The sequence below is a fragment of the Oncorhynchus mykiss genome, chromosome 11 (genome assembly GCF_057628025.1).
Source record: "Oncorhynchus mykiss isolate SJ-2025 chromosome 11, ASM5762802v1, whole genome shotgun sequence".
NCBI lineage: Eukaryota > Metazoa > Chordata > Actinopteri > Salmoniformes > Salmonidae > Oncorhynchus > Oncorhynchus mykiss.
Genome location: NC_143032.1, coordinates 23,370,429 through 23,397,459, shown reverse-complemented (window position 1 = coordinate 23,397,459; position 27,031 = coordinate 23,370,429). Strand labels below are relative to the sequence as shown.

The 27,031-nt window shown below is 42.7% G+C and overlaps 1 protein-coding gene across 1 annotated transcript in view; it reads left to right on the top strand.

The window, feature by feature from the left end:
- LOC110535495 (dihydropyrimidine dehydrogenase [NADP(+)]) overlaps positions 1-27,031 on the top strand; it is a 210,761-nt gene that overhangs the window by 84,975 nt on the left and 98,755 nt on the right. The window contains exons 11-13 of the mRNA XM_036935201.2: positions 1,085-1,295; positions 11,226-11,410; positions 16,496-16,711. Coding sequence (XP_036791096.1) covers positions 1,085-1,295; positions 11,226-11,410; positions 16,496-16,711 — 612 coding nt within the window. The remainder of the gene's footprint in view (positions 1-1,084; positions 1,296-11,225; positions 11,411-16,495; positions 16,712-27,031) is intronic.

The window sequence follows — 27,031 nt, the reverse complement described above, 5'->3', positions numbered from 1 at the left end:
GGACTCACTGGGATCTGTCCCTTTCTAGTAGCGCTGCCACAAAGGAGAGAGGAAGGATATCATAGACAGTGCTGTTGCTATTTTCACTGTTCCTTCAAAAGATATCCCTGCATTTGAAGCATGACATTGACTCGTATACTCCCTTCAGTCTTGATTCTTATCAACTTTTGATGTTAGACCATCAGTAAAAGTAGCACTTGGAGTTAAGATGCATTCTTCAACTGCCGTATATTAGTTATGATTGTGAGTGTGATGAAAAGTTCAAGGTGTCTTTCTGTCAATGCTATTCTAGTTGAGAGTTGAGCTTGACAGCACAGTTCATTCTAGAATCATCGTCCAACGGCACCTTTAGTCATGCGTCGTGTCAGAGCACACTTCTTGCTGCCATAGTAACGCCAAAAATAACCCTAACGAAATGAGAAAAGTAAGGTGATTATCAACAGCTGTTTGCTTTTCCCCGCAGAAGCAGACAGTTAAGCTGCTAGCATCGCCTCACACTAATTAAGTTTGTTTATAAGGTATATTAAGTTTAGGCCTCTTGTAGGCGTCAGTAACCTTCACATCACATTGAAAAAAGTTCAATATTGTGTGAAGCATGAGCATTGATGTCAACTGAGACAATTTCAGAAAACTGAGAGAAAGGGAAGCTATTATAGAAGCAACCCACCCCCCTTCCCTTTTGTGCACATCTCAGGACTGGAAACGTAATTTCAATGACTTTGTTGTAGATGGGGCCTTTTTTCATTAATCCGTATGAAATTGAAGGTCTTTGAACAAAGCAGGAAAACTTCCTAGTGTCTTCTATTGTGTGCCATTGTAATGTGTGAGACTACAAAATATATTTTCTAGTCCTGACAAACGAAAGGAAATAAAAAAAGTTGTACCTTGGGCTTGATAATTAGACATCTTTTTGTCCAGTTTTAGATTAAAATGACTTTGCATTTGACGAGAAATATTGTGATAAAAAATTTGAATCTTTGATACTTAAAATAATTCAACACAATTCAAGCCACAATTTAAAGATGTAACCTGTCGATGACCCATCACCATTGACCCCTGAGCTCTGTATTTATCCTACCTATAGATGGAGCTGGCCATGGAAGAGAAGTGTGAGTTCATGCCCTTCCTGTCCCCTCGTGAGGTCATCATGAAGGCGGGTCGCTTGGCGGGAATGGAGTTCTGTCGTACGGAGCTGACAGACGAAGGTGATTGGATGGAGGACGAGGATCAGATCATACGCCTCAAGGCCGATTACATCATCAGTGCCTTCGGATCCATGCTGAGCGACCCCAAAGGTATCAATCATAGTCAAACTTTATTGAAAGTGCATTGAACATTACAACAATTTGTTGGGACGATTTTTGTATGAATCAAAATCACATTTATTTATATAGCCCTTCTTACATCAGCTGATATCTCAAAGTGCTGTACAGAGTCCCAGCCTAAAACAGCAAGCAATGCAGGTGTAGAAGCACGGTGGCTAGGAACAACTCCCTAGAAAGGCCAAAACCTAGGAAGAAACCTAGAGAGGAACCAGGCTATGAGGGGTGGCCAGTCCTCTTCTGGCTGTGCCGGGTGGAGATTATAACAGAACATGGCCAAGATGTTCAAATGTTCATAAATAACCAGCATGGTCAAATAATAATAATCACAGTAGTTGTCGGGGGTGCAACAAGTCAGCACCTCAGGAGTAAATGTCAGTTGGCTTTTCATAGCCGATCATCTCTACCGCTCTTGCTGTCTCTAGAGAGTTGAAAACAGCAGGTCTGGGACAGGTAGCACGTCCGGTGAACAGGTCAGGTTTCCATAACCGCAGGCAGAACAGTTGAAACTGGAGCAGCAGCACAGCCAGGTGGACTGGGGACAGCAAGGAGTCATCATTCCAGGTAGTCCTGAGGCATGGTCCTAGGGCTCAGGTCCTCAGAGAGAAAGAAAGAAAGAGAGAATTAGAGCGAGCATACTTAAATTCACACAGGACACCGGATAAGACGGGAGAAATACTCCAGATATAACAGACTGACCCTAGCCCCCCGACACATAAACTACTGCAGCATAAATACTGGAGGCTGAGACAGGAGGGGTCAGGAGACACTGTGGCCCCATCCGATGATACCCCTGGACAGGGCCAAACAGGCAGGATATAACCCCACCCACTTTGCCAAAGCACAGCCCCCACACCACTAGAGGGATATCTTCAACCACCAACTTACCATCCTGAGACAAGGCCGAGTATATCCCACAAAGATCTCCGCCCCGGCACAACCCAAGGGGGGGCGCAAATAGTCTTGCTATTGATACACAATAATAATACCTTTACTCTGAATGGAACCTGAGTTTTGCCATATGAGTAGACTCTTTGACAGCACAGTCCACTGTTATGTTTTTTTATCAACTTTTACAAATATCCTTAAATTGAGTGTTTCTCTGAAGAGTTTGTGTTGAATGTTGTCTACGTTCTTGCTTTAAAAACAGTGTGAGGATGTTATCCTTGAGCTGCATTGAACAGAGTCAGACAGACAGAAAGCCTGGCAAACAAACACAAACCATTATGTTGATGGTACACCTGGATCTCCCCTTTCTCCTGGAGATTTCTCATTATACGAGCGAAGACAGTGGTCCCGTATGGATAGGACTGTCTAACTTATCATTGTTTAGCACATTTGGAGTAGGACTTAAGACGACACTCATCACATTGTTTTCCTCATCATCATCTAAACACTATGTCTTGTGTTGAGGCTCTAATTTAGATGAGTGCCGGTGATGAGAACTCAATGTACTTGGGTTTTGAGGGTCTTTTGTGTGTGTGTGTGCGTGTCTGTGCATGTTAGCGTGCCTGTGTGTCTGCCTGTATGTGAGTGTTTACAGAACCTTGTCAGGGGGTTGGAACATAATTACAAATAATGTGTAGACTGAAAATTGACCGCAAGAAGCCAAAACCGATATAATATTTGATTAAATCATCATTTCAAACCTAGCTTATATTTGAATTCCATAACGTGTTTCTCTATTATTGGAAATACTTGGGAACAGATTTTAAAAAATGACATCACTTGAAGCTGATTTCTTGGTGTTGTTACTGTCTTTAATGTCCAACTATATATATACAGTACCAGTCAAAGGTTTGGACGCACCTACTCATTCAAGGGTTTTTCATTATTTTTACTATTTTCTACATTATAGAATAATAGTGAAGACATCACAACTATGAAATAACATATATGGAATCATGTAGTAACGAAAAAAGTGTTAAACAAATCAAAGTATATTTTAGAAGTTAGATTCTTCAAAGTAGCCACTCTTGGCCTTGATGACAGCTTTGCACACTCTTGGCATTCTCTCAACCAGCTTCACCTAGAATGCCTTTCTAACAGTCTTGTTCCCACATATGCTGAGCACTTATTGGCTGTGTCGTGTCTTTGGCTATGCCGGATTAAGTGATATGACAAGCTATTCTATAAAATAATTTCTCCGTAATTAATATTACCTGATTGAGCTGATCATGTAAATGTAATTAACTAGAGAGTTGGGGCACCACAAAATAATATTTATTGAGCTGTTATCTTCCGAATATACAAATAAATATTTGTAAATATTTTACATCAATAGCAGTCAATATTAATCGTCACCTTAATTCAGTCTCATCTGAAAGTTGTACATTCTTCACGAACCCTGGCTAACAAGTTGAATCAGCAATACAAAATTGGGTTTAATTATTTATTTACTAAATACCTAACTAATCACACAGAATTACACATACACATAATTAATCATAACTTGATTACAAATTACGTCATAAAAGAAAACGTCCCTAGCGTGCGGAACAGATATGACAGCTTGTTACACAAAAGAAAAGGGCTGGGTTTGAGTGAAAGAGCGGGAAGACTGCGTAACAAAGGAAGAAGCTGTGCTATCTTAAATATAGTATCTTATGCATTCTAAATTACCGCCCATTTGGAAAAGGAAAATGCAATAAATATTTACTCTGAGCTGCGCTTCAGTAGGTTGGTGGTAGATGGAAGGCCGTGTTGCCAAACCAAGTCCTTTGTCCTTTGAAGAATGTCTCTGGTGGTCAATTGGATACGTTGTCGTAACGTCGTTGGGTGATAGACGGGATACTCTGTCTGTTCCTTCTTAACCCTCGTTTGCAGCTGCTGTTGCTAACTCAACGGCTAGGAGGTATCACTTCTGTAGTGAATAAGAGTTCAAAGTTCATACCATTCGTAGTTATTATCTGAACCATTCTGACATCGGACAGTCGTCCTCACATCCTCGGAACAGGAGGTTATTTTGTCATCATATTTTGTCACATAGTGGAGCGAGAAGGGTGTGTCTGAAAAGTTTTATAACCCATGACTCTTCACAGGGGCGGGCAACTGATTGAGCAGAGCCCTAAACTTACGAAAACCCAAATCTCACATTTTAGAAGCTAAAATCACATTTCATCCCATCACGAATAATTTCATATTCAAACATTTAAATTGAACAACAATTCCATGTGAATCCGATAACTGATGTGTAGACTTTCCACTGTAGAGTTTATGTCATCTTATCATTGATGAGAATGTCTCAGTTGACAACCGAGCTGACATCATATTCATTAAGTACCACAGCATATGTTCAATTGGTCGGATTACCAGAATATAGTTCATTTCTCTCCACCTTCTGATGTTCCCAGAATCTCTATGTTAGCCAAGGGGTTTGCAAATGTAACATCAGTAGGGTAGAGAGAGGAAAAAGAGGGGAAGAGGTATTTATGACTGTCATAAACCTATCCCCAGGCCAACGTCATGACAGCTGCTTTTCCTTCACTCTGCCGTCCAACTTATCCCAAACCATCTCAATTGGGTTGAGGTTGGGTGATTGTGGAGGCCAGTTCATCTGATGCAGCACTCCATCACTCTCCTTCTTGGTCAAATAGCCCTTACACAGCCTGGAGGTGTCTTTGGGGTCATTGTCCTGTTGAAAAACAAATTATAGTTCCACTAAGCGCAAACCAGATTGGATGGCATATCACTGCAGAATGCTGTGGTAGCCATGCTGTTAATTGTGCCTTGACATCTAAATAAATCCCAGACAGTGTCACCGGCAAAGCACCATCACACCTCCCCTCCTCCTCCAAGCTTCACGGTGGGACCCACACATGTGGAGATCATCCGTTCACCTACTCTGCGTCTCACAAAGACACAGCTGTTGGAACCAAAATTTCTTGGCCCAAGTAAGTCTCTTCTTATTGGTGTACTTTAGTCATGTTTTTTTTTGCAGCAGCAGCAATTCGACTATGAAGGCCTGATTCATGCAGTCTCCTCTGAACAGTTGATGCTGAGATGTCTGTTACTTGGACTCTGTGAAGCATTTATTTGGGCTGCAATCTGAGGTGCAGTTCACTCTAATGAACTTATCCTCTGCAGCGGAGGTAACTCTGGGTCTTCCGTTCCTTTGGCGGTCTTCACGATTCAGTTTCATCATAGCGCTTGACTACCTCATCGGGGCGGCAGGGTAGCCTAGTGGTTAGAGCGTTGGACTAGTAACCGGAAGGTTGCAAAGTTCAAACCCCCGAGCTGACAAGGTACAAATCTGTCGTTCTGCCCCTGAACAGGCAGTTAACCCACTGTTCCTAGGCCGTCATTGCAAATAAGAATTGGTTCTTAACTGACTTGTCTAGTTAAATAAAGGTAAAATAAATAAAATAAAAAAGCTGAGTGAGAGAATGCCAAGAGTGTGCAAACCTGTCATAAAGGATGGCTACTGTGAAGAATCTCAAAAATAAAATATAACACTTTTAACACTTTTTTGGTTACCATATGATTGAGCTTTTTCATAGTTTTGATGTCTATTATTCTACAATATAGAAAATATTAAAAATAAAGAAAAACCCTGGAATGAGTAGGTGTGTCCAAATGTTTGACTGTGTATAATAATATATTATCATTATAATAATATAATAATATGTATGTATATGTATTATTTTTTTTTAATTGCTCAGAAAACATGTGGGGGCCAAACCTGGAGGGCACCAATAGGGGAGCCCTCGTCTAGGATGATACATTTTTTTAAAACCCGCTTGCTTACAAGACAACGCCTGTCTTTTTGTGTGACACTGTCGCCAGGGCAGGTAATTAGATTGCGTTGAGAAAAGGCCATACCTGCTATGATTTTCAATTAGGCTGCTATTGAATAAACAGAGGTGGGTAGCACAGCAGGGCCACAAACGCCACACACTGTCCAGAGTCACCCAACAATGACATGAAATCACTGTAATGAGTTTTAAGCTCAGACAACCGCCCGGTGACGTACACACACACACACACACACACACACACACACACACACACACACACACACACACACACACAAGTGCTCGGCGACAGAGCTTTACAACTGGTTACCCAGCTAGCGCTGCCATTAGCCAACCTTGCGATGCAGCACAGATGCACAAATACATAGTTGGGGCTACCTAAGCAGGCAGAAACTGAACATGTTTTACACGCATTCATAATCGGTCGTGATGGTGAAATACACATCTACTCAACCAAGTAATTAAGATAAAGAGAGAGTGAGAGACTCGGTGTAGACCGAGTTCCGCTGACGTTCTTGCCTGACTGTGTCTATCTGACTGTGTCTTATTGATTTTATAGATGGGGTAAAGGCTTGATTGACTGATTGTTATCGTAATCTGCTCCACTGATTCGGTCTACCCACTTCCACCTCTTCACAGCTCAAATGGATTTTGTTATCCATTTTGTTACTCTTTTTGCGTGTCAAAAGGCACTCTATTCTTTTCATAGTGCACTACTTTTGACCAGGGTCCATCAAGCGCTGGTGAAAAGGAGTGCACAGTAAAGGATGGCATTTGGGACACGGACTATCTCTCTTCCTCCCCCCTGGTACTATGGTTGACCTGTTGCTAAAGAAACATCCTTAGAACCTGCTCCACATCCCCGAAGGTGTCATCGAGTGCTAAGGAGGGTATTGTTATGATTAGCAATTAATCACCAAGGTTAATTAAAACATGAGGAATTACTGATAAGAGCCTGAATTAAATGGGGTGCGTGACTCCGAGCAAACTAGTTTAATTTGATAGGATGATATTTCTGCCAAACCTGATTGCCTGCATATTTAGGAAGGAATTGATCCGTGCCTTGGCATGAGAGAGTGAGTGTGTTTGTTTGTGTGTGTATGTGTGTCAAGCGTGCTTGCAAGCGTCTGTGTGTTTTGAGTGTGTGATTTCATCGTACAGAAACAACAAAATGCTGAGAAAAGAATCCCCAGAGTAGTACAGTCAGAATGATCCTTATTCTTGAACTATGAATCACTTATCCACTTAAGTATGTTGTCAGACCCACAGAGGATGTTCCGCTTGGCAGTGAACACAGCTGTAGGATGAGTTAGCAGTTAAAACCTGGCCTGTATAGTCTGGTGGGCTGGACCCAGTGTGCGTCGCAAATGGCACCATATTCCCTATGTAGTCAACTGCCTTTGACCAGAGCCCTATGGGTCCTGGTCAAAAGTAGCGCACTTTAAAGGTAATAGGGTGTAATTTGGGAAGCAGACTCAGTTCTGGGAGGGAGGGAGGCAGCCATTATTGCACCCATGCCTCCTTCCTGCATTGGTCTCCTTCCTGCTGAGTTTCATGGAGGGTGGGTGGGGAACTGGAGACATGATGCACCCACCTCCTCTGTGTTAGCTAAGCATCTCTTTCCCTTTACGCTGTACTGTCACAAAAAGTGTGTGTGTGTTTCTGTGTGTGGGAGTGTGCATAGTTTGCATGCGTGTGCGTTCATGCCAAAGATGTATATATACCCTGGATTGCTCATGCTATGTGTTAGCCAGTGAGATGCTTTGAAGCCACTGGTTGGCCATATAAGCACTTCCCCTTTAGTACTTTCTAAAAATTATACTTTATTTTTAATTTGTATGTTTAGCTCATATAATATAGTTTAAAAGTATGCATTAAGGTGTGTGTAATATAATAAACATGGTCAAATCAAAGACGTAGACATTAATATATGCATTTCTATAAAATATTTTTTTAAATTTTCGGGGAGTGCCAAGATGGAGGCACGGTGGCTTCAAAACAGCTCCCCCCTGTTTGTGTTGCCAGGTACTATGCATGACAGATGAAGGTGTTGTGTAGGCCCTAGCTACAGCAGTTATAGCTAGCTGTTATTATGAGGGATATAAACTCAGCAAAAAAAGAAACGTCCTCTCACTATCAACTGTGTTTATTTTCACCAAACTTATTAACATGTATTTGTATGAACATAACAAGATTCAACAACTAAGACATAAACTGAACAAGTTCCACAGACATGTGACTAACAGAAATTGAATAATGTGTCCCTGAACAAAGGGCGGGTCAAAATCAAAAGTAACAATCAGAATCTGGTGTGGCCACCAGCTGCATTTAAGTACTGCAGTGCATCTCCTCCTCATGGACTGCACCAGATTTGCCAGTTCTTGCTGTGAGTTGTTACCCCACTCTTCCACCAAGACACCTGCAAGTTCCCTAACATTTCTGGGGGGAATGGCTCCAGCCCTAACCCTCCGATCCAACAGGTCCCAGACGTGCTCAATGGGATTGAGATCCGGGCTTTTCGCTGGCCATGGCAGAACACTATCATGACAACAAGCTTAGTCCGATGATGCTGTGACACACCGCCCCAGACCATAACGGACCCTCCACCTCCAAATCGATCCCGCTCCAGAGTACAGGCCTCGGTGTAACGAGCATTCCTTTGATGATAAACACGAATCCCAACCATCACCCCTGGTGAGACAAAACCGCGACTCGTCAGTTTTGCCGGTCTGGTCCAGCGACGGTGGGTTTTTGCCCATAGGCGACGTTGTTGCCGGTGATGTCTGATGAGGACCTGCCTTACAACAGGCCTACAAGCCCTCAGTCCAGCCTCTCTCAGCCTATTGCGGACAGTCTGAGCACTGATGGAGGGATTGTGCGTTCCTGGTGTAACTCGGGCAGTTGTTGTTGCCATCCTGTACCTGTCCCGCAGGTGTGATGTTCGGATTTCTGATCCTGTGCAGGTGTTGTTACACGTGGTCTGCCACTGCGAGGATGATCAGCTGTCCGTCCTGTCTCCCTGTAGCGCTGTCTTAGGCGTCTCACAGTACGGACAGTGCAATTTATTGCCCCGGCCACATCTGCAGTCCTCATGCCTTCTTGCATACGGCACGTTCACACAGATGAGCAGGGACCCCGGGCATCTTTCTTTTGGTGTTTTTCAGTCAGTAGAAAGGCCTCTTTAGTGCCCTAAGTTTTCATAACAGTGACCTTAATTGCCTACCGTCTGTAAGCTGTTAGTGTCTTAACGAATGTTCCACAGGTGCATGTTCATTCATTGTTTATGGTTCATTGAACAAGCATGAGAAACCGTGTTTAAACCCTTTACAATGAAGATCTGTGAAGTTATTTGGATTTTTACGAATGATCTTTGAAAGACAAGGTCCTGAAAAAGGGAGGTTTCTTTTTTTTTGCCGAATTTGTGTTGTGTAGGTCTAGCTCTAGCTGTTATAGCATATGCTAATAATGGCTCAGAATGGATGATTAAACATATGGATTATATGGAAATGTATAGTAACACAACATGCCATATTAAATATTCTGCTGAATATACCAATACACATTTTTGTACAGTATAATGAGGTATGTGTCTTCTTCTACTAAATGAATGGGCAAAAGCCCAGAATTTCTATTACAATCATCTTGACACCGTTTTTTTTCCCCAATGTCTTGTAAGTGAGTCTGTTCATCACTATAACAGGACGATGCTGCTGTGTTTATCCCCCATCACCGTGTGTGATAACAGTCACCGCATCATACATTGTCATGTGTGTGTAACACTGCAGCAAGACGGCCGTGACATGACAGCTGGTGTTCTGCTCTGAGGGGTTTGACACGCCGAACGCATGTCAACTCTCTACACATTCTCCTCTGTCCTCCCCTTATGGAGGAATTCAACTTCAATAGTGTGGTTGCAATAAAACATTGTATTCTTAGTTGTGTGCTGAAAACCTTTCCCCATTGAATAGACTAGGAAGGTGAAACTTTCCCCCCTTCCTCTAGTAATTCTAATAGAGTGTAATAAATCTTGTCCAACTCGCAGATCTGTATTTAAAAATGTCCCTGCTGATAGATGCAGGCCATCTTCCATGCTGAAAAGCATTTAGTCTGAAAGATGAATTGTATAGGTGAGGTAGAAGAAAATGAGCTTTTTTATAATGTAGATCAGTTTGACAGAGGATCTCTGGGCTAACATTCAGCTAACGGTGAATGAATGCCTCGGGAGATGTTACATTAACCTAGCTGAGAGTGAGGGGAGAGACAGAGAGCGTGAATCCCCTGCTGTCATCGGTCTTGTCACAGACTTCATATTGCTCTCCGTATGGTTTGTAGTCCATCACGGTCGCTCACTCTCACTACAATTTTTTTTTTTATCTTGTTATCTTCCTCTCTCGTTCTCTCTTTCTCTCTCCTCTCTCTATCACTTTCTGTCGTCTCTCGCCTCTTTCTCTCCCCTTCTCTCTCTTTCTTTCTCTCTTTCTATCTCTGTCACACAAACACGCACACACACAAACACACACACCCCACACCCAGTGGTGGAAAAAGTACCCAATCGTCATACTTGAGTAAAAGTAAAGATCCCTTAATAGAAAATGACTCAAGTAAAAGTTGAATGTCACCCAGTAAAATACTACTTGAGTAAAAGTCTTAAAGTATTTGATGTTAAATATACTTAAGTATCAAAGTAAATTAAACATATATTTGTATATAGTGTCAAAAGTATAATAATTTAAAATTCCTTATATTAAGTAAACCAGATGCCACCATTCTTGTTTTTTAAATGTATGGATAGCCAGGGGCACACTCCAACACTCAGACATAATTAACAAACAAAGCACGTGTGCTCAGAGGCAATAGGTTTGACCAGGGACGTTCTCTTGACAAGTGTGTGAATTGGACCATTTTCCTGTCCTGTGATGCATTCAAAATGTAAGAGTACTTTTGGGTTTCAGGGAAAATGTATGGAGTAAAAATAACATTATTTTCTTTTGGAATGTAGTGAAATAAAAGTAAAAGTTTTCAAAATTATAAATAGTGAAGTAAAGTACAGATACCCCCAAAAACGACTTAAGTAGTACTTTCAAGTATTTTTACTTAGGTACTACCCACACCATCACTAACTGTGGATCCTCTCTCCCCTCTCCTCCAGTGAAAGAGGCCATGGCTCCGGTGCGGTTGAACCGCTGGGGTCTCCCAGAGCTGGACCCAGAGAGCATGCAGAGCAGTGAGTCCTGGGTGTTTGCTGGGGGCGACGTGGCAGGACAGGCAAACACCACCGTGGAATCAGTCAACGACGGCAAACAGGCATCTTGGCACATGCACAAGTACCTACAGGTGTGTCCCCAACCCCAGGGCTGTGTTCCCCACACACACACACACACACACACACACACACACACACACACACACACACACACACACACACACACACATATATACAGAATGTTACAATGTTTTCAACATTCACACATGAGGGAGGAGGAGAAAGAAATGGAAAAGGAAAGATGGAGGCTTTAGAGAAAGCTAACGTTTCACTGACAATCAACTAAACCCTCACTTTTTGAGAGTGACTATAAACATTTACACAGTATCAATGTTCAGTACTTCATCTTGCTAGACTTTCATTTGTTTCCTTTTCTTTTTCCCAATAACAGCATCCCCGTGTGTAGATCCATGAATGAACCAAGGCAATTACATCACTTCTCAATTAGCAGAATATGTCAATATTGAAATAGTCCCGATACAATATTAGCTCTTTCCGTTGTGGATTAATTCATGTCTTCTGTGGGTTTGAAAAGGAAGTGGAAAGGAAGCCAAATGATACATCATCATCATTACTACGTTCACCTCGAACACTCAGCATGTACACCCTGTACTGTACTGCACGCAGCACTTACTGTGGTGAACACTAAGTGAATGAGTCAAAGTGCAGTACAGATGGGTGTGTGGTGCACTAGTCTGTGTAAAGGCAGGATCAGAGAGGACTCTTTACTGCTTCCGCACGTAATAACAGAGACAGCGGTTGATTCCCAGCCTCCAATTCTCCCAGCGTGCCGGCTTATCTTCCTGAGGTGCCTGACCTCCTCTACATCCCTCCATCCTCCTCCCCCATCCCTCCGTTTCCCCTCAGATTATACTGCAGAGTGCAGCGCTCGGCACACCGGGGCCCGGTTCAGATGAAGGTTAATTGTAGTAATATAGCTGTGTTCAGTGCAAAGCATAGACAAGTGTTTATTTGCAGATTAAATGGCACTTGTAACCAGAAAGGAAGCAACAGTATGTTGCTTGGTTTTGTACAGTAATCGACCAAGGAAGAGGAAATGAATTCAGGCAATTTGCTGGAAAGGGTCAGCAATTAATATCTGAGCCATTCAGGGATCCCTTGAACTGTGTGTTCCACGTTCAGGATAATAGTGTGTTTTATATTAGAATGTGATATTACTGTGTCATAGGTCTCCCTTTCGACCAGTGCATTTAGGCTGTTTTCAGTGTATTTTTGCTATCATATCATGTGCATGGTTGAATTTAGACCTTATTTATGCAAGGAATTCTGGGAACTTAGTGCTGCATGGGACACCTGGGTGAGAGGTTGCTTTTTACTCAAAAATATTATCTATATACTTATATGAATGAGGTCAAGCATATATTCATTCACCACCATATGAGAGAAACCAGTTTCAAAGTAGAATTGGACTTGTCCCAAATAACACTCTTCCCTATGTAGTGCACTACTTTTAACCAGGGACTGTATAGGGCAGGGCACTCCAACCCTGTTCCTGGAGAGCTACCCTTCTGTAGGTTTTCACTTCAACCCCAGTTGTAACTAACCGGATTTAGCTTATCAACCAGCTAATTATTAAAATCAGGTGTGCTAGATTAGGGTTGCTGTGAAAACCTATAGGACGGTAGCTCTCCGGGTACAGGGTTGGAGAGCCCTTATATAGGGAATATGGTGCCATTTGGGATTCAGATAAGGAGACATGTTGTGGGGAAGACGATGATCCAGAACATGTCAACATCTTGACAGCTAAAGCTGTTGTTGGTTGGAACTCTGGAACCCCCCAGTATTCCTAATAATCACCATCTTTTGTATTTACATGTTCCCCGCTGCTGTTTTCCCCCGTGTTGCTTGGCGTGTGTTTGGCGTGTATTCCTCCACATGCCAAACCCCTCGAAGGGGAACACCGGCTGTCATGTAACAGCCGCCTTGCCGCAGCATGACACACACACACACACACACCAAAAAAATACATACACACTCAGCGTGACACCTCCTCATTCATTATGCGGCGGTGACATCATTACAAAAGCAATCAGAGACTGTGATAAACGCTGGGCTAATTAGGAGGAGGAGAGGAAGAGGCTGCTGGATGGATGGATGACTGTTGTATGTTTGACTTTAGGGATGCGTCCCAAATGGCACCCTATTCCCTATATAGTGCACTACTTTATAGTGTACCATTTGTGGGACATTGGGTGCCTAGGGAGGATGAGGAGGCTGCTGAGTATATGACTGCTGTATGTTGACTTTTGTCATAATACCAGTGGTTATTTTCGTTATCTCACATCTCTGTCAAAGCAAACTTTATTTGTGTAGACTTAACCGTGAAATGCTTACTTACAAGCCCTTACCAACAGTGTAGTTCAAGAAGAAGAAACTATTTACCAAGTAGGCTAAAATAAAAAGTAATAATAAAAAGTAACACAATAAGAATAACGATGCTATATACAGGGGGCACCGGTACCGAGTCAGTGTGCAGGGGTACAGGCTAGTTGAGGTAATCTGTAGGTGGGTGGCGAAGTGACTATGCATAGGTAACAAACAAACAGCAAGTAGCAGCAGTGTACAAGGGGGGTCAATGTAAATTGTCCGGTGGCGATTTTTATTAAATATTCAGCAGTCTAATGGCTTGGGAGTAGAAGCTGTTGAGGAGCCTTTTGGTCCTAGACTTGGCGCTCCGGTACGACTTTCCGTGCGGTAGCAGAGAAAAGTCTATAACTTGAGTGATTGGAGTCTCTGACAATTTTATGGGCTTTCCTCTGACACCACCTATGAATTAGGTCCTGGATGTCAGGAAGCTTTGCCCCAGTGATGTACTGGGCCGTTCACACTACTCTCTGTAGCTCCTTACGGTCAGATGTCGAGCAGTTGCCTTACCAGGCTGTGGTGCAACCGGTTAGGATGCTCTCGATGGTGCAGCTGTAGAACCTTTTGAGGATCTGGGGGCCCATGCCAATTTTTCAGTCTCCTGAGGGGGAAAAGGTTTTGTCTTGCCCATTACACGGCTGTCTTGGTATGTTTGGACTAGAGGTCGACCGATTAATCGGTTAGGGAATTAGGGACGGTATCAAGTTTTCATAACAATTGGTCATTTGCATTTTTGAATGCCGATTACATTGCACTCCACAAGGAGACTGCGTGGCAGGCTGACCACCTGTTATGCGAGTGCAGCAAGGAGCCAAGGTAAGTTGCTAGCTAGAATTTAACTTATCTTATAAAAAAACAATCAATCTTAACATAATCCCAAGTTAACTACAGATGGTTGATGATATTACTAGTTTAACTAGCTTGTCCTGCGTTGCAGAAAATCAATGCGGTGCCTGTTCATTTATCATTGAATCACAGCCTGCTTTGCCAAACTGGTAACGATTTAACAAGCGCGTTCGCGAAAAAAGCACTGTCTTTGCACCAATGTACGTAATCATAAACATCAATGCCTTTCTTAAAATCAATACACAAGTATATTTTTTTAAACCTGCATTTTGTAGTTAAAAGAAATTCATGTTAGCAGGCAATATTAACTAAGAAAATTGTGTCACTTCTCTTGGGTTCTGTGCAAGCAGAGTCCGGGTATATGCAGCAGTTTGGGCAGCCTGGCTCGTTGCAAACTGTGTGAAGACCATTTCTTCCAAACAAAGACCGTAATTAATTGTCCAGAATTTTACATAATTATGACATAACATTGAAGGTTGTGCAATATAACAGCAATATGTAGACTTATGGATGCCACCAGTTATAAGAACATCTAATAGTCAAAGGTATATGAAATACAAATGGTATAGAGAGAAATAGTCCTATAATTCCTATAATAACTACAACCTAAAACTTCTTAACTGGGAATATTGAAGGCTCATGTTAAAAATAACCACCAGCTTTCATATGTTCTCATATTCTGAGCAAGAACTTAAATGTTAGCTTTTTTACATGGCACATATTGCACTTTTACTTTTACTTCTCCCAACACTGTGTTTTTGCATTATTTAAACCAGATTGAACATGTTTCATTATTTATTTGAGGCTAAATTGATTTTTATTTATGTATTATATTAAGTTAAAATGTGTTTATTCAGTATTGTTGTAATTGTCATTATTACAAATATATATATATATATATATATACTTACATCGGCTGATTAATCGGTATTGGCTTTTTTTGGGCCTCCAATAATCAATATCGGCTTTCTAAAATCATAATCGGTTAACCTCTAGTTTGGACCATGATAGTTTGTTGGTGATGTGTACACAAATGAGCTTGAAACTCTTGACCCGCTCCACTACAGCCCCGTCGATGTTAATGGCCTGTTCGGCCCGCCTTTTCCTGTAGTCCACGATCAGCTCCTTTGTCTTGCTCACATTGAGGGAGAGGTTGTTGTCCTCGCACCACACTGCCAGTTCTCTGGCCTCCTCCCTATAGGCCGTCTCATCGTTGTCGGTGATCAGGCCTACCACTGTAGACACACACCCCCACCCCTCGTCTTACCAGAAGTAGCGTCTCTGTTCTGCCAGTGCATGGAAAATCCCTCCAGCTCTATATTATCCATTTCTTCGTTCAGCCACGTCTCGGGGAAACATAAGATGTTAGTTTTTAATGTCCCGTTGGTAGGATAATCTTAATAGTAGGTCATCAATTTTATTTTCTAAAGATAGCACATTAGTAAAGAGAATGGAAGGCATTGGGAGTTTACTCGCTCGCCTCCGGCTTCTCAGAAGGATCCCCGATCTGCGTCCCTTTTTCCGGCGTCTTTTCTTCACGTAAAAGGCGTTAATCTGGGCCTGTTCCAGTGAAAGCAGGATGTCCTTCTCGTCGGACTCGTTAAAGGAAAACGTTTCTTCCAGTCCGCGGCGAGTAATCGCTGTTCTGATGTCCAGAACTTATTTTCGGTCATAAGAGACAGCAACATTATGTACACAATGAGTTAAAAAGTAAGTTACAGAAAACACAAAAATGTATTATAATAAAAAATTGCACAATTGGTTGGGAGAATGTAAAACGTCAGCCATGTTCTTCGGCGTCATCTTTACGGTCTGTCGATCTGTAACTAGGATTGCAAAATGCTGTGAAATTCTGTTCCTGGAACTTTCAACCCTATTCCTGTCGTTATCTCATGGTAGTGTAACTGGATGTTTTGACCTTCCAGTCTCTCCACGGCCAGACGGTGTCCAGCGTCCCCCAGCTCCCTCTCTTCCACTGTGCCATCGACTCTGTGGACATCGGTGTGGAGATGTGTGGGATCAGGTTCCCCAACCCCTTTGGCCTGGCCTCCGCTCCCCCCACCACCAGCACAGCCATGATCCGCAGGGCCTTCCTGGAAGGATGGGGCTTCGCTCTCACCAAGACCTTCTCTCTGGACAAGGTACTCATGTCTACTCAGCTTTATATTAGTGTGTAGGTGTCTATTGGGCATTAACCAGGGATATGCTGCATCTTTGTTCTGTAGCTGGTACCATTTGATTACTGGAGCTATATATATATATATATATATATATATATATTAAATTCAAGTAAAGAAAATAAAGTAGAAAAAGAAAATGTAAAACAAATCACAAACTTCACCAGATGATGCTTTCACTTGCCATTCTTTTTCAATATAGCTGATTCATGTAATTTCACTGACATTCTTTATATCTTGCCCTACCGACGACCTCATCCACGCAGCTCATTTGTGACTGGAAGCCCACATTGCCTCGCTGAGTTTGTAAATGATACCTGATGTAGAGAAAGCATGAGGCGAGCGTGGCTGTCCCTGTTTTGATGAAAACATATCACTGCCTCCATCACTTGTTTTATGGACTGCCCCTTTGTCATTTTGAAAAGTTAAACTTTCTGTTTCTTTTAAGAGAGAGAGAGATTTAGAGAGCAGAAGGAGAGACGGAGCCTGGATATATGGGCTTGCTACTGTTGCTACAAGTATTTCACCTCTGCTGGCTTTTGAATAAGCTTAATGTACCATGCCTGGACTTACCAAGGGAGTTCAGAGAGAAATCATGGTCAACCTGGGTATAGGGTTGTTGTATTATACTCTTTTCCTAGGCGCTTTGCTCTCAGCTGAAGCATAACGATTGACAGCTGCACATATGATAATGATTCAGCCTCAGAATATGTTTATGTAAACTCTGTTGGTTTTTAAAAAAGAATTTTACACATATGTGTGACACCCCCCCCCCCCCCCCCCCCCCCCACCCATCCCTTTCACCACATCCTCCCTCTTTCGCATTCTCTTGACATTTGTAGATGCCAGATTGGGGTCTAATATACTGTTGTAGCTATTGGCTGTCAGTGTAGCGCCAAAATACCAGCTGATATCTCAGTAAACAGAAATCCTATTATTCCTTATTGTGTGCTTTGCTGGTTTAAATTGTTCGGGGAGCTTTCTTTAGGGAGCGCGATAAAGAAGTTCTTAATGTCAATATGAATGAAACAGGCGGCTCTCCTTCAGTATCGTTTCAACTTAAACACAGATTACCTTTTTTTTTTTTAATATCCTGTTTTTTTTTTTGCTCGCTAGTGCTGTTCACTGCTGGCTGCTCCTATCATAACATTACAGTGTGTTGCCATTGATAGCGCTTTGAGATGCACAGTGGATTGCTGGGTGAATATGAGGATCGTCGTCCTGGCTGTTTCTAGGGCTTGTGTAAAAAGGAAAAGAATGTGATGTGAATTAACCAGCTATTATAAGGCCCAGCATAAGGAAGAGAAGGGAGAGAATAGAACAAAGCTAGGGGGGTCTACCGTTAGTCTGAATGAGTTAACTGTGTTGCATATGAAAAAAATGCCACGATGCCAACGTTCTGGCCTCCTCTTCCACTCTGTGAACTGTGAGAGCTCTGTCTGAAACAGGGGGAGCACGGGGGCCTGTGGGCCACTGTCTCTCTCCCCCCAAGCCTCTGATCTATAGCCCCGTTTCCCTCCTCAGGAGTGACGAGTACATTTTTCCTTACGTTGTACCAATTACCCAGCTGCTAAATCCCTGTGAGTGATACACTGTGCTATGTTTCAGAGGCTAATTACCACATCTCTAGATGGATGTCAGTAATACACACACACACACCCACATTTACGTATATATGCGCGTGCATACACACACACATTGCTGAGGTCGTAACAGCAGGATAGTTTACCTGTAATAGCTAGCGACCATACGGTCTCAGTTTATCATTTGACTGTCTCAGGGTGGTAGAAATCACACCTGTAATTGGCTGAGCCCTGATGGATACAGTTTCTGCTTGGTCCTAGAAGCTCCCATATTCAAGTTTAACTGTTGTGCCAAAAGTACAGAGTCACAGGTAAAGAAGATAGTGATGATGTTTCGAAGAGAAGTTGCAGGTTTTGTGTACTTAAAAAAAAATGTTTCATAGAACTTATCGAGTGCATCCAACAAACGTTAGCAACTTCCTCTCAACAACTATGGAATAATGCTTTGCATTTACTTCAAAAGCAATTAAAGGGAGAGATAATAGCAGACCTCCCCACTCCACATTTACAACATTACACAAACGTGTCCTTGATGAGGTGGCGAACAGTAACTACGTCTCCATGGTAACCCTAACATTGTTAACACACATGTTATGGCCCGACATTGACGCACACACACACACACACACACACACACACACACACACACACACACACACACACACACACACACACACACAGTTCCACAGGCCTCTGCTTCATGCACTCTGTGAATCTAACTCTACTTATTAACAACACAGTTTAATCAACTGCTCCAGCATCTTTATTAAGAGTAAGAGGTGAGGAGGTCGTGTTCTGCCGATGCCACACAGATTCTCTGATGGTTTTAACCGCTAGTAAATAGCATGGAGCCTTGCATGCGTCATGGTAATTAGCATGTTATTCATCCTGTAGGAACTGGACTGGCTTTTGACTCATATAATAAGCTTTACTGCACGATTCAGACTGTTTGCACCATCAGTTGTAGGAATTTCAAAACCAGCTCTAGTTTTCTATATCTCATGCAAAGTCTCAGCTTAATCAAAATGTTTTTACCAAACAAACACTGAGAAAATACATTTTCCAGTTTTCCAATACAAACAAAATGATGTGCTGATGCATGGTATCACGCCAAGTAACAGCGAGCTGTAGCTTAAGCATTAATGAGGTCGGGCACTGATGTTGGGCGTTTAGGCCTGGCTCACATTCGCTATTCCAATTCATCCCACAGGTGTTTGATGAGGTTGAGGTCAGAGCTCTGTGCAGGCCAGTCAAGTTCCTCCACAAGGATCTCGACAAACCACCTCCCTTTGTGCTCGGGGGCATTGTCATGCTGAATCAGGAAAGGGCCTTCCCCAAACTGTTTCCATAAAATTTGAAGCACATAATTATTTAGAATGTCATTGTATGCTTTTGCGTTAATATTTCCCTTCACTGGAACTAAGGGGCCTAGCCTGAACCATTATTCCTCTTCCACCAAACTTTACAGTTGGCACTGCATCGGGGCAGGTAGCGTTCTCCTGGTGTCCGCCAAACCCAGATGCGTCTGTCGGACTGCCAGATGGTAAAGCGTGATTCATCACTCCAGAGAACACATTTCCATTGCTCCAGAGTCCAATGGCGGCTAGCTTTACACTCCAGCCAACACTTGACATTGCTCATGGTGCTTTTTAGGCTTGGGTGCAGATGCTCGGCCATGGAAACCAATTTCATGAAACTCCCAACGAACAGTTCTTGTGTTGACGTTTGGAGGTTTGGAAATCGGTAGTGAGTGTTGCAAACAAGAACAGATGATTTTTACGCGCTATGCGCTTCAGCATTTGGCTGACCCGTTGTTGCTCCTAGACTTTTCCTCTTCACAATAACAGCACTTACTGTTGACCGGGGCAGCTCTAGCAAGGCAGAAATTTGATGAACTGTCTTGTTGGAAAGGTGGCATCCTATGATGGTGCTGTGTTAAAAGTCAATGAGCTCTTCAGTAAGGCCATTCTACTACAAATGTTTGTCTATGGAGATTACATGGCTATGTGGTCGATTTTATACTCCTGTCAGCAACGGGTGTGGCTGAAATAGCCGAATCCACTCATTTGAAGGGGTGTCCACATACTTTTGTATATATAGTGTAGTTTCTCTGCCCTCTGAGCCATGCAAGAGGTAGTCACCACTCCTTTGATCTCCCAATTAAATTAGATATTATAACCGGTAAACATGTAACTAACTGTAGCTAATGAGGCTGTAGTCATCTGCATTTTCCTCTTCCTCTACACTCATACAGGCCCTATACAAACTCTACTTCCTCTCTAATTTGCTTGTTAAATGAATACAAACTGCTGGAGTGTGACTGCATAGTGCGTTCCGATGCCAGGTCTTTTTTGCTGCTTTCTATTCCACATCATAGATTTTCAGATTGGTAGTAAAATAAACAGGGCCTGTCCTAAGGCAAACAAAGGATAATGGCGCTCCACTGCAGAGCGGGAGGGAGGTTGGGGAGGTAATGTCTAGAGCTCTTAATATTATTATTCACATTTAAGCTTCACAAGTGGTTCAGCTGTATGATGTTGCATTGGCTACAGGCTGTGGATGGTTAGATGGTTACTGTATATGTCTGGAGGAGTTCTTCATGAACTTCAACCCTTTGTCTCTCTCGCTCGCTCGCTCACTCTTTAGCAGTCTCACGATCTCTCTTTATCTCATTTGCTGACACACACACACACACACACACACACACACACACACACACATCTACACACAAATCCACACCTACACCAAACCAAAAAAGACTTGCAAGCTGCGCAAGCTTACCCTAATTAACCGTCGGCTTAATTAGACGATTCACTGTGTAATTATCAAGCAATTAGTCAACACCTCTCAGATCTCACGACTGCTTTGACAGCCATGTTTCTCTACCACCGATTCTTGTCAAAATCACCTACGTTTGATTTAACTTGTTTTCATTTTAATGTGAAACTACTTGTGCACTAGCATGAAGCAATCATTACTGATGAGGGAGGACACATGTTAGAAGATGTAATGACACATGGAAGGTAGTGGATTTGGTGTGTGTGGGGTTCGTCTTCTCTATCGGGTTAGAGAGAATGGGGAGATTTTCTGCTTAACAATACATGTGATACTTTCTATGTAAGTCACTCCTTCAATGTCAATGTCTGTGGCATACACAATGTACAGAGTTGCTTTTTGATTCGGACCTCGAACGCTCATTACTACTGTGACTGCATTATCGTAGTTAATGGTTAGATAGATATTGCCTATGGTTGTTATTAGTATAAGATATGTAGCGGTAGCGATGTCTGTGTGTATTAGCCTTTGAAGGACTATAGGGGAGGAGGGAGATAGCAGAGAAGGAGTGAATGGTGAAAGAGACTAATGACCAAACTGACAGACAATATCCTTCTTCATTTATCACAGCCGACTAATATCCTTTGGCTTTGACATTCATTTATTTAGTCCCTGACAGGGCCATTCTGTCACCTACACAGTAGCATCAGTATGATGCTGCTAGCGGGTGTAAAAAAGACTGTGTGTCCAGTCCGGTTAAAGCACTAATATACATTTTGATACTTTAACAGGTTACAGAGTACGCTGACTCTCTGTACTGCCCTGTTTTATTCGTATTTCTTGTTGCTTCAGTTTGCACCGTCCTCACAAAGGGAAAGTCAAGGTCTTGCTGTATCTTGGAATATGTTTTTGTCAATGCATCAGGGTCGTTGGAATGAAAGACTTACTGAATCTGCTAGGGAGAGAATGATAATAGAGAGAGAGAGAGAGAGAGATTATACAGTTTATCAAAGTTCCTAGGGTGTACATTTGTTTGATGTTGTAATGGATTCAAGGTTTCTGAGTTTTATAATTGACAGGTTACAGATAGGAGATAATTACTGCGGAGGAGGCTATCTCTGTCAGGAATCTGAACTGGCATCAACAAGGATAAATGTACGTACCGTGAATACACACACACACACACACTGAATGCTTTGCTACCAAGGCCCATCTCGTGTAGGAGAATAGTGTATGCCCACTTGCTGACAAGCCCCTTTCCCCCAACCTCCAGTGTTTGTGTGTGTGCTTGTGTGTGTGTTTGTGTGTGTTTGCTACCATGGCCCATCTCGTGTTGGAGAATAGCGTAGGCCCACTTGCTGACAAAGCCCTTTCCCCCACCTCCAGTGTTTGTGTGTGTTTGTGTGTGTGTGTGTGTGTGTGTGTGTGTGTGTGTGTGTGTGTGTGTGTGTGTGTGTGTGTGTCCAACACAGTAGGCATAGTAAACACCAGCAATAAATGATGGCTTAGCAAGTGTTCCATCTGCACTTGGGGGATGAAGATGAATGATGATCACAACTCCTCAGAACTGCTACATGGCCTTTTTTATTTCCCTCTCTTTAATTTTCATTTTTTCCTCTCTCTCTCTCGTTCCCTTGTTTATGAAGTTTCCTGTTGATGGGTCAGTGGCTGGCTGCAGAGGGGGAGAAGGGAGAAGTGAGCGGGCAGCCCTTTGATTTTGCCTTCATGACTGTTTATAATGATTCATGTGTGGACTCCCAAATGGTATCCTATTTCTTATAGTGTACTACCACTGACCAGAGCCCTATTGGAATAGGGTGTCATTTGGGATGCAGTTTTGGTAATAATGGAATCAAGAGGCTCTGGTTCAGCTACATAACATCATGCTAGCATAGCGATACACACAGTATACCCAAAGAGCCTCTATCCATATTATGCTTATAGATGTTTTATATTCAAAAAGACCAATGCCATGTTTACATTTTTACTAACTGAGAATTCTCAACTCCACAATATGTACATCACATCTTAATGGAGTTGAGTGGCGATGCGTTTTGGGAGAGTGTACATCTGACTACATCGAGTTGGTATCAATCGATACTTGTGAAAATGTCCATTCTTTAATGCGTACCTTGTACCTATGTTTGTCCCGTGTACAGATGTTATTTTATTTCTAGTTTTTTATAAAAACTTCATTCTATGTTACCTTTGTCAAATTGCGCCGCATAATGCACTGTTTTCCAACGGAGTATGAAGTTTATGACTGCAAACATGCACTACATTCGCTACTTTTATAAATATCAATTGTTTAACACTTACTGTGTAACTGTGCTCGTCCTTGATTCTTATAGATTTGCCAGTGGGAGTTGGAGTCCATTGTTTTGGAAAACAAATGACATTCCAATCTGCCATGCATTGACGGGGCTGCTCCTCTGATAACAAACAACGACTCCCTTGGCGGAGGTTGCGTAAAATGCTATTATATTAAAAACAACAGATTGCAGCAACCAAGGAAAAGAAAGCCTTTACACAGGACATACATGGGTGCGCATTTAAGAATGGAGTGATACCGACTCGTTGTAGTTGTAAGTAAACTCATCGCCACTCAACTCCATTGTATCGTGGAGTTGAGAATTTTGAGCGACACTTTTACAACGCATTTCATTTTGGTATTTATCTCAGTTTATCTCCGTTTATTTGGATAGTTTGGATATTCCATCTGTAGATGCTCTACAAGTGGTCTTACTATCAACAAACTATCTGTTTATAAACAACCGCTTGCTAAGGTTACAGGTAGGGTTAGGTTCAGAATAACACTGGAATGTCTGAGAATGGCGCGAGAATAGATGGCGACCTTTTTACGGGCTCCTGACCAATTCTGCAATTTATTAGCTGATCTTAACTACGTAATGTTTCCGCCATCAATTCCTATGACTGAAAAGAGCTCCTGGACATCAGAACAGCGATCCCTAACCTCGATTTGGATGATGATTTATACTTCAATCAGTTGGCGGCGCAGGACATACTGCTCACCTCGGACAAGACCCTAATCCCAGTCTCTCGGGAAGAGAAAGAGACGACGATACAGAGGCTGACGTGCAGGCACCATGATGAAACAGTACAGTGGCGAGTAAATAAACCACCTCTACCCTCTGCTCTATAGACAAATGTAGAATCTCTGGAGAACAAACTGGACGAGCTCCTTTCGAGATTATCCTATCAATGGGACCTGAAGAACTGTGATCCTATGGTTCTCAGATACTTGGCCATTTCGGACATGGATAATATCCTAGCTGGTTTTGCTATGCTTCGGCAGGAGAGAGCGGCAGCGTCTGGTAAGCTTTTAGGGGTGGTGGTCTGTGTCACTTTGTTAACAACAGCTGGTGCATAATCTTTAATATTAAGGAGGTCTCAAGGTTTTGCTCACCTGAGTTAGAATACCTCATGATAAGCTTTAGACCATACTATTTACCAAGAGTGTTTTAATCCATATTTTGCATAACTGTCTATTTAACACCACTCATCGAGCTGTGTAGGGCCATAAGCAAACAAGAAAATGCTCATCCGGAGGTGGCGCTTCTAGTGGCCTATGATTTTAATGCAGGAAAAATGTAATACGTTTTATCTAATTTCTACCAGCATGTCACCTGTGCAACTAGAGGTGAAAAAACTTTAGATCACCTTTACTCCACACACAGAGACTCATACAAAACTCTCCTTCGCCCTCCATTTGGCAAATGTGACCATTACTATATCCTCCTGATTCCTGCTTACTAGCAAAAACTCAAAAAGGAAGTGCCTAGTGACACACTCAATATGGAAGTGGTCTGATGATGCGGATGCTAAGCTACATGACTGTTATGCTAGCACAGACTGGAATATGTTCCTGGACTCATCCAATGGCATTAAGGAGTTTACCATATCAGTCACTGGCTTCATTACTAAGTGCATCGATGATGTCGGCCCCACAGTGACCGTACGTGCATATCCCAACCAGAAGCTATGGATTACAGACAACATCCGCACTGAGCTACGCCCTCTGACGAACCATCAAACAGTCCTATCAATACAGGACTAAGATTGAATCATACTACACTGGCACTGACGCTCGTTGGACGTGGCAGGGCTTGCAAGCTAATTCGGATTACAAAGGGCAATCCATCTGCGTGCTCCCAGTGACACAAGCCTGCCAAGCGAGCTAAATACCTTCTATGTTCACTTTGATCAAATCAAATGTATTTATATAGCCCTTTGTACATAAGCTGATATCTCAAAGTGCTGTACAGAAACCCAGCCTTAAACCCCAAACAGCAAGCAATGCACGGTGGCTAGGGAAAACTCCCTAGAAAAGGCCAAAACCTAGGAAGAAACCTAGAGAGGAACCAGGCTATGAGGGGTGGCCAGTCCTCTTCTGGCTGTTGATGCAAGCAACACTGAACCATGCGTGAATGCACCAGCTGTTCAAGACGACTGTGGGATCACACTCTCTGTAGCAGATGTGAGTAATACCTTTAAACAGGTTAATATTCACAAGGCTGCAGGGCCAGACAGATTACTCAGAGCATGTGCTGACCAGCTGGCAAGTGTCTTCACCGACATTTTCAAACTCCCTGACCCAGTCTGGAATACCAACATGTTTCAAGCAGACCACCATTGTCCCTGTGCCCAAGAATGCCAAGGTAAGCTGTCAAATTGACTCTCACCTGTAGCCGCCATCTGTAGCCATGAAATGCTTTGAATGGCTGGTCATGGCTCACATCAACACCATCATCCCAGACATCCTGGACCCACTCCAATTTACATAACGCCCCATATGATGCAATCTCTATTGCACTCCACTCTGCCTTTTCCCACTTGTACAAAAGGAACACCTACGAGAGAATGCTGTTCATTGACTACAGCTCAGCGTTCAACGCCATGGTGCCATCCAAGCGTATCACTAAGCTAAGGACCCTAGAACTGAACACCTCCCTCTGCAACTGGATCATGGACTTCCTGACGGAATGCCCTCAGATGTTGATGGTAAGCAACAACGCTGACCCTCAATACGGGGGCCCCTCATAGGTGCGTGCTTAGTCCCCTCCTGTACTCTCTGTTCACCCACGACTGCGTGGCCGCGCATGACTCCAACACCATCATATTGTTTGTCGACAACACGATGGTGGTAGGCCTGATCATCGATGACGATGAGACAGCCTATAGGGAGAAGGTCAGAGACCTGACAGTGTGGTGCCAGGACAACAACCTCTCCCTCAACGTCAGCAAGACAAAGGAGCTGATCGTGGACTACAGGAAACGGAGAGCAGAGTACGCCCCTAGTCATATTGACAGGGCTGTAGTGGAGCGGGTCGAGAGCTTCAAGTTCCTCTGTATCCACATCACTAAGGATATATCATGGTCCAAACACACCAACACAGTCATAAAGAGGGTACTACAACACCTGTGCTCCTGGCATCCAGGACCTCTATACCAGGCGGTGTTAGAGGAAAGCCCTAAAAATTGTCGAAGACTCCAGCCACCCAACTTGCACGGCAAGCGGTACTGATGCACCAAGTCTGAAACTTACGGGACCCCGAACAGCTTCTACCCCCAAGCTATAATAGTTAGTCCAGGTAGCTATTTGGTTAAGTATTTAACTTTTATTTGTATTATTTTTTTTATTTTTATTTGTATTATTTTTTTTATACATATTCTGCTACCACTGTTTATCTGTCACTTTATTCCTAGTTATATGAACATACGGTGCATTCGGAAAGTATTCAGACCCCTTGACTTTTTACATATTTTGATATATTACTGCCTTATTCTAAAATGTATTAAATCATTTTTTCCCCTCATTAATCTAAACACAATACCCCATAATGACAAAGCAAAAACAGGTTTTTAGCAAATGTATTAAAAATAAAAACGGAAGTTTCACATTTAC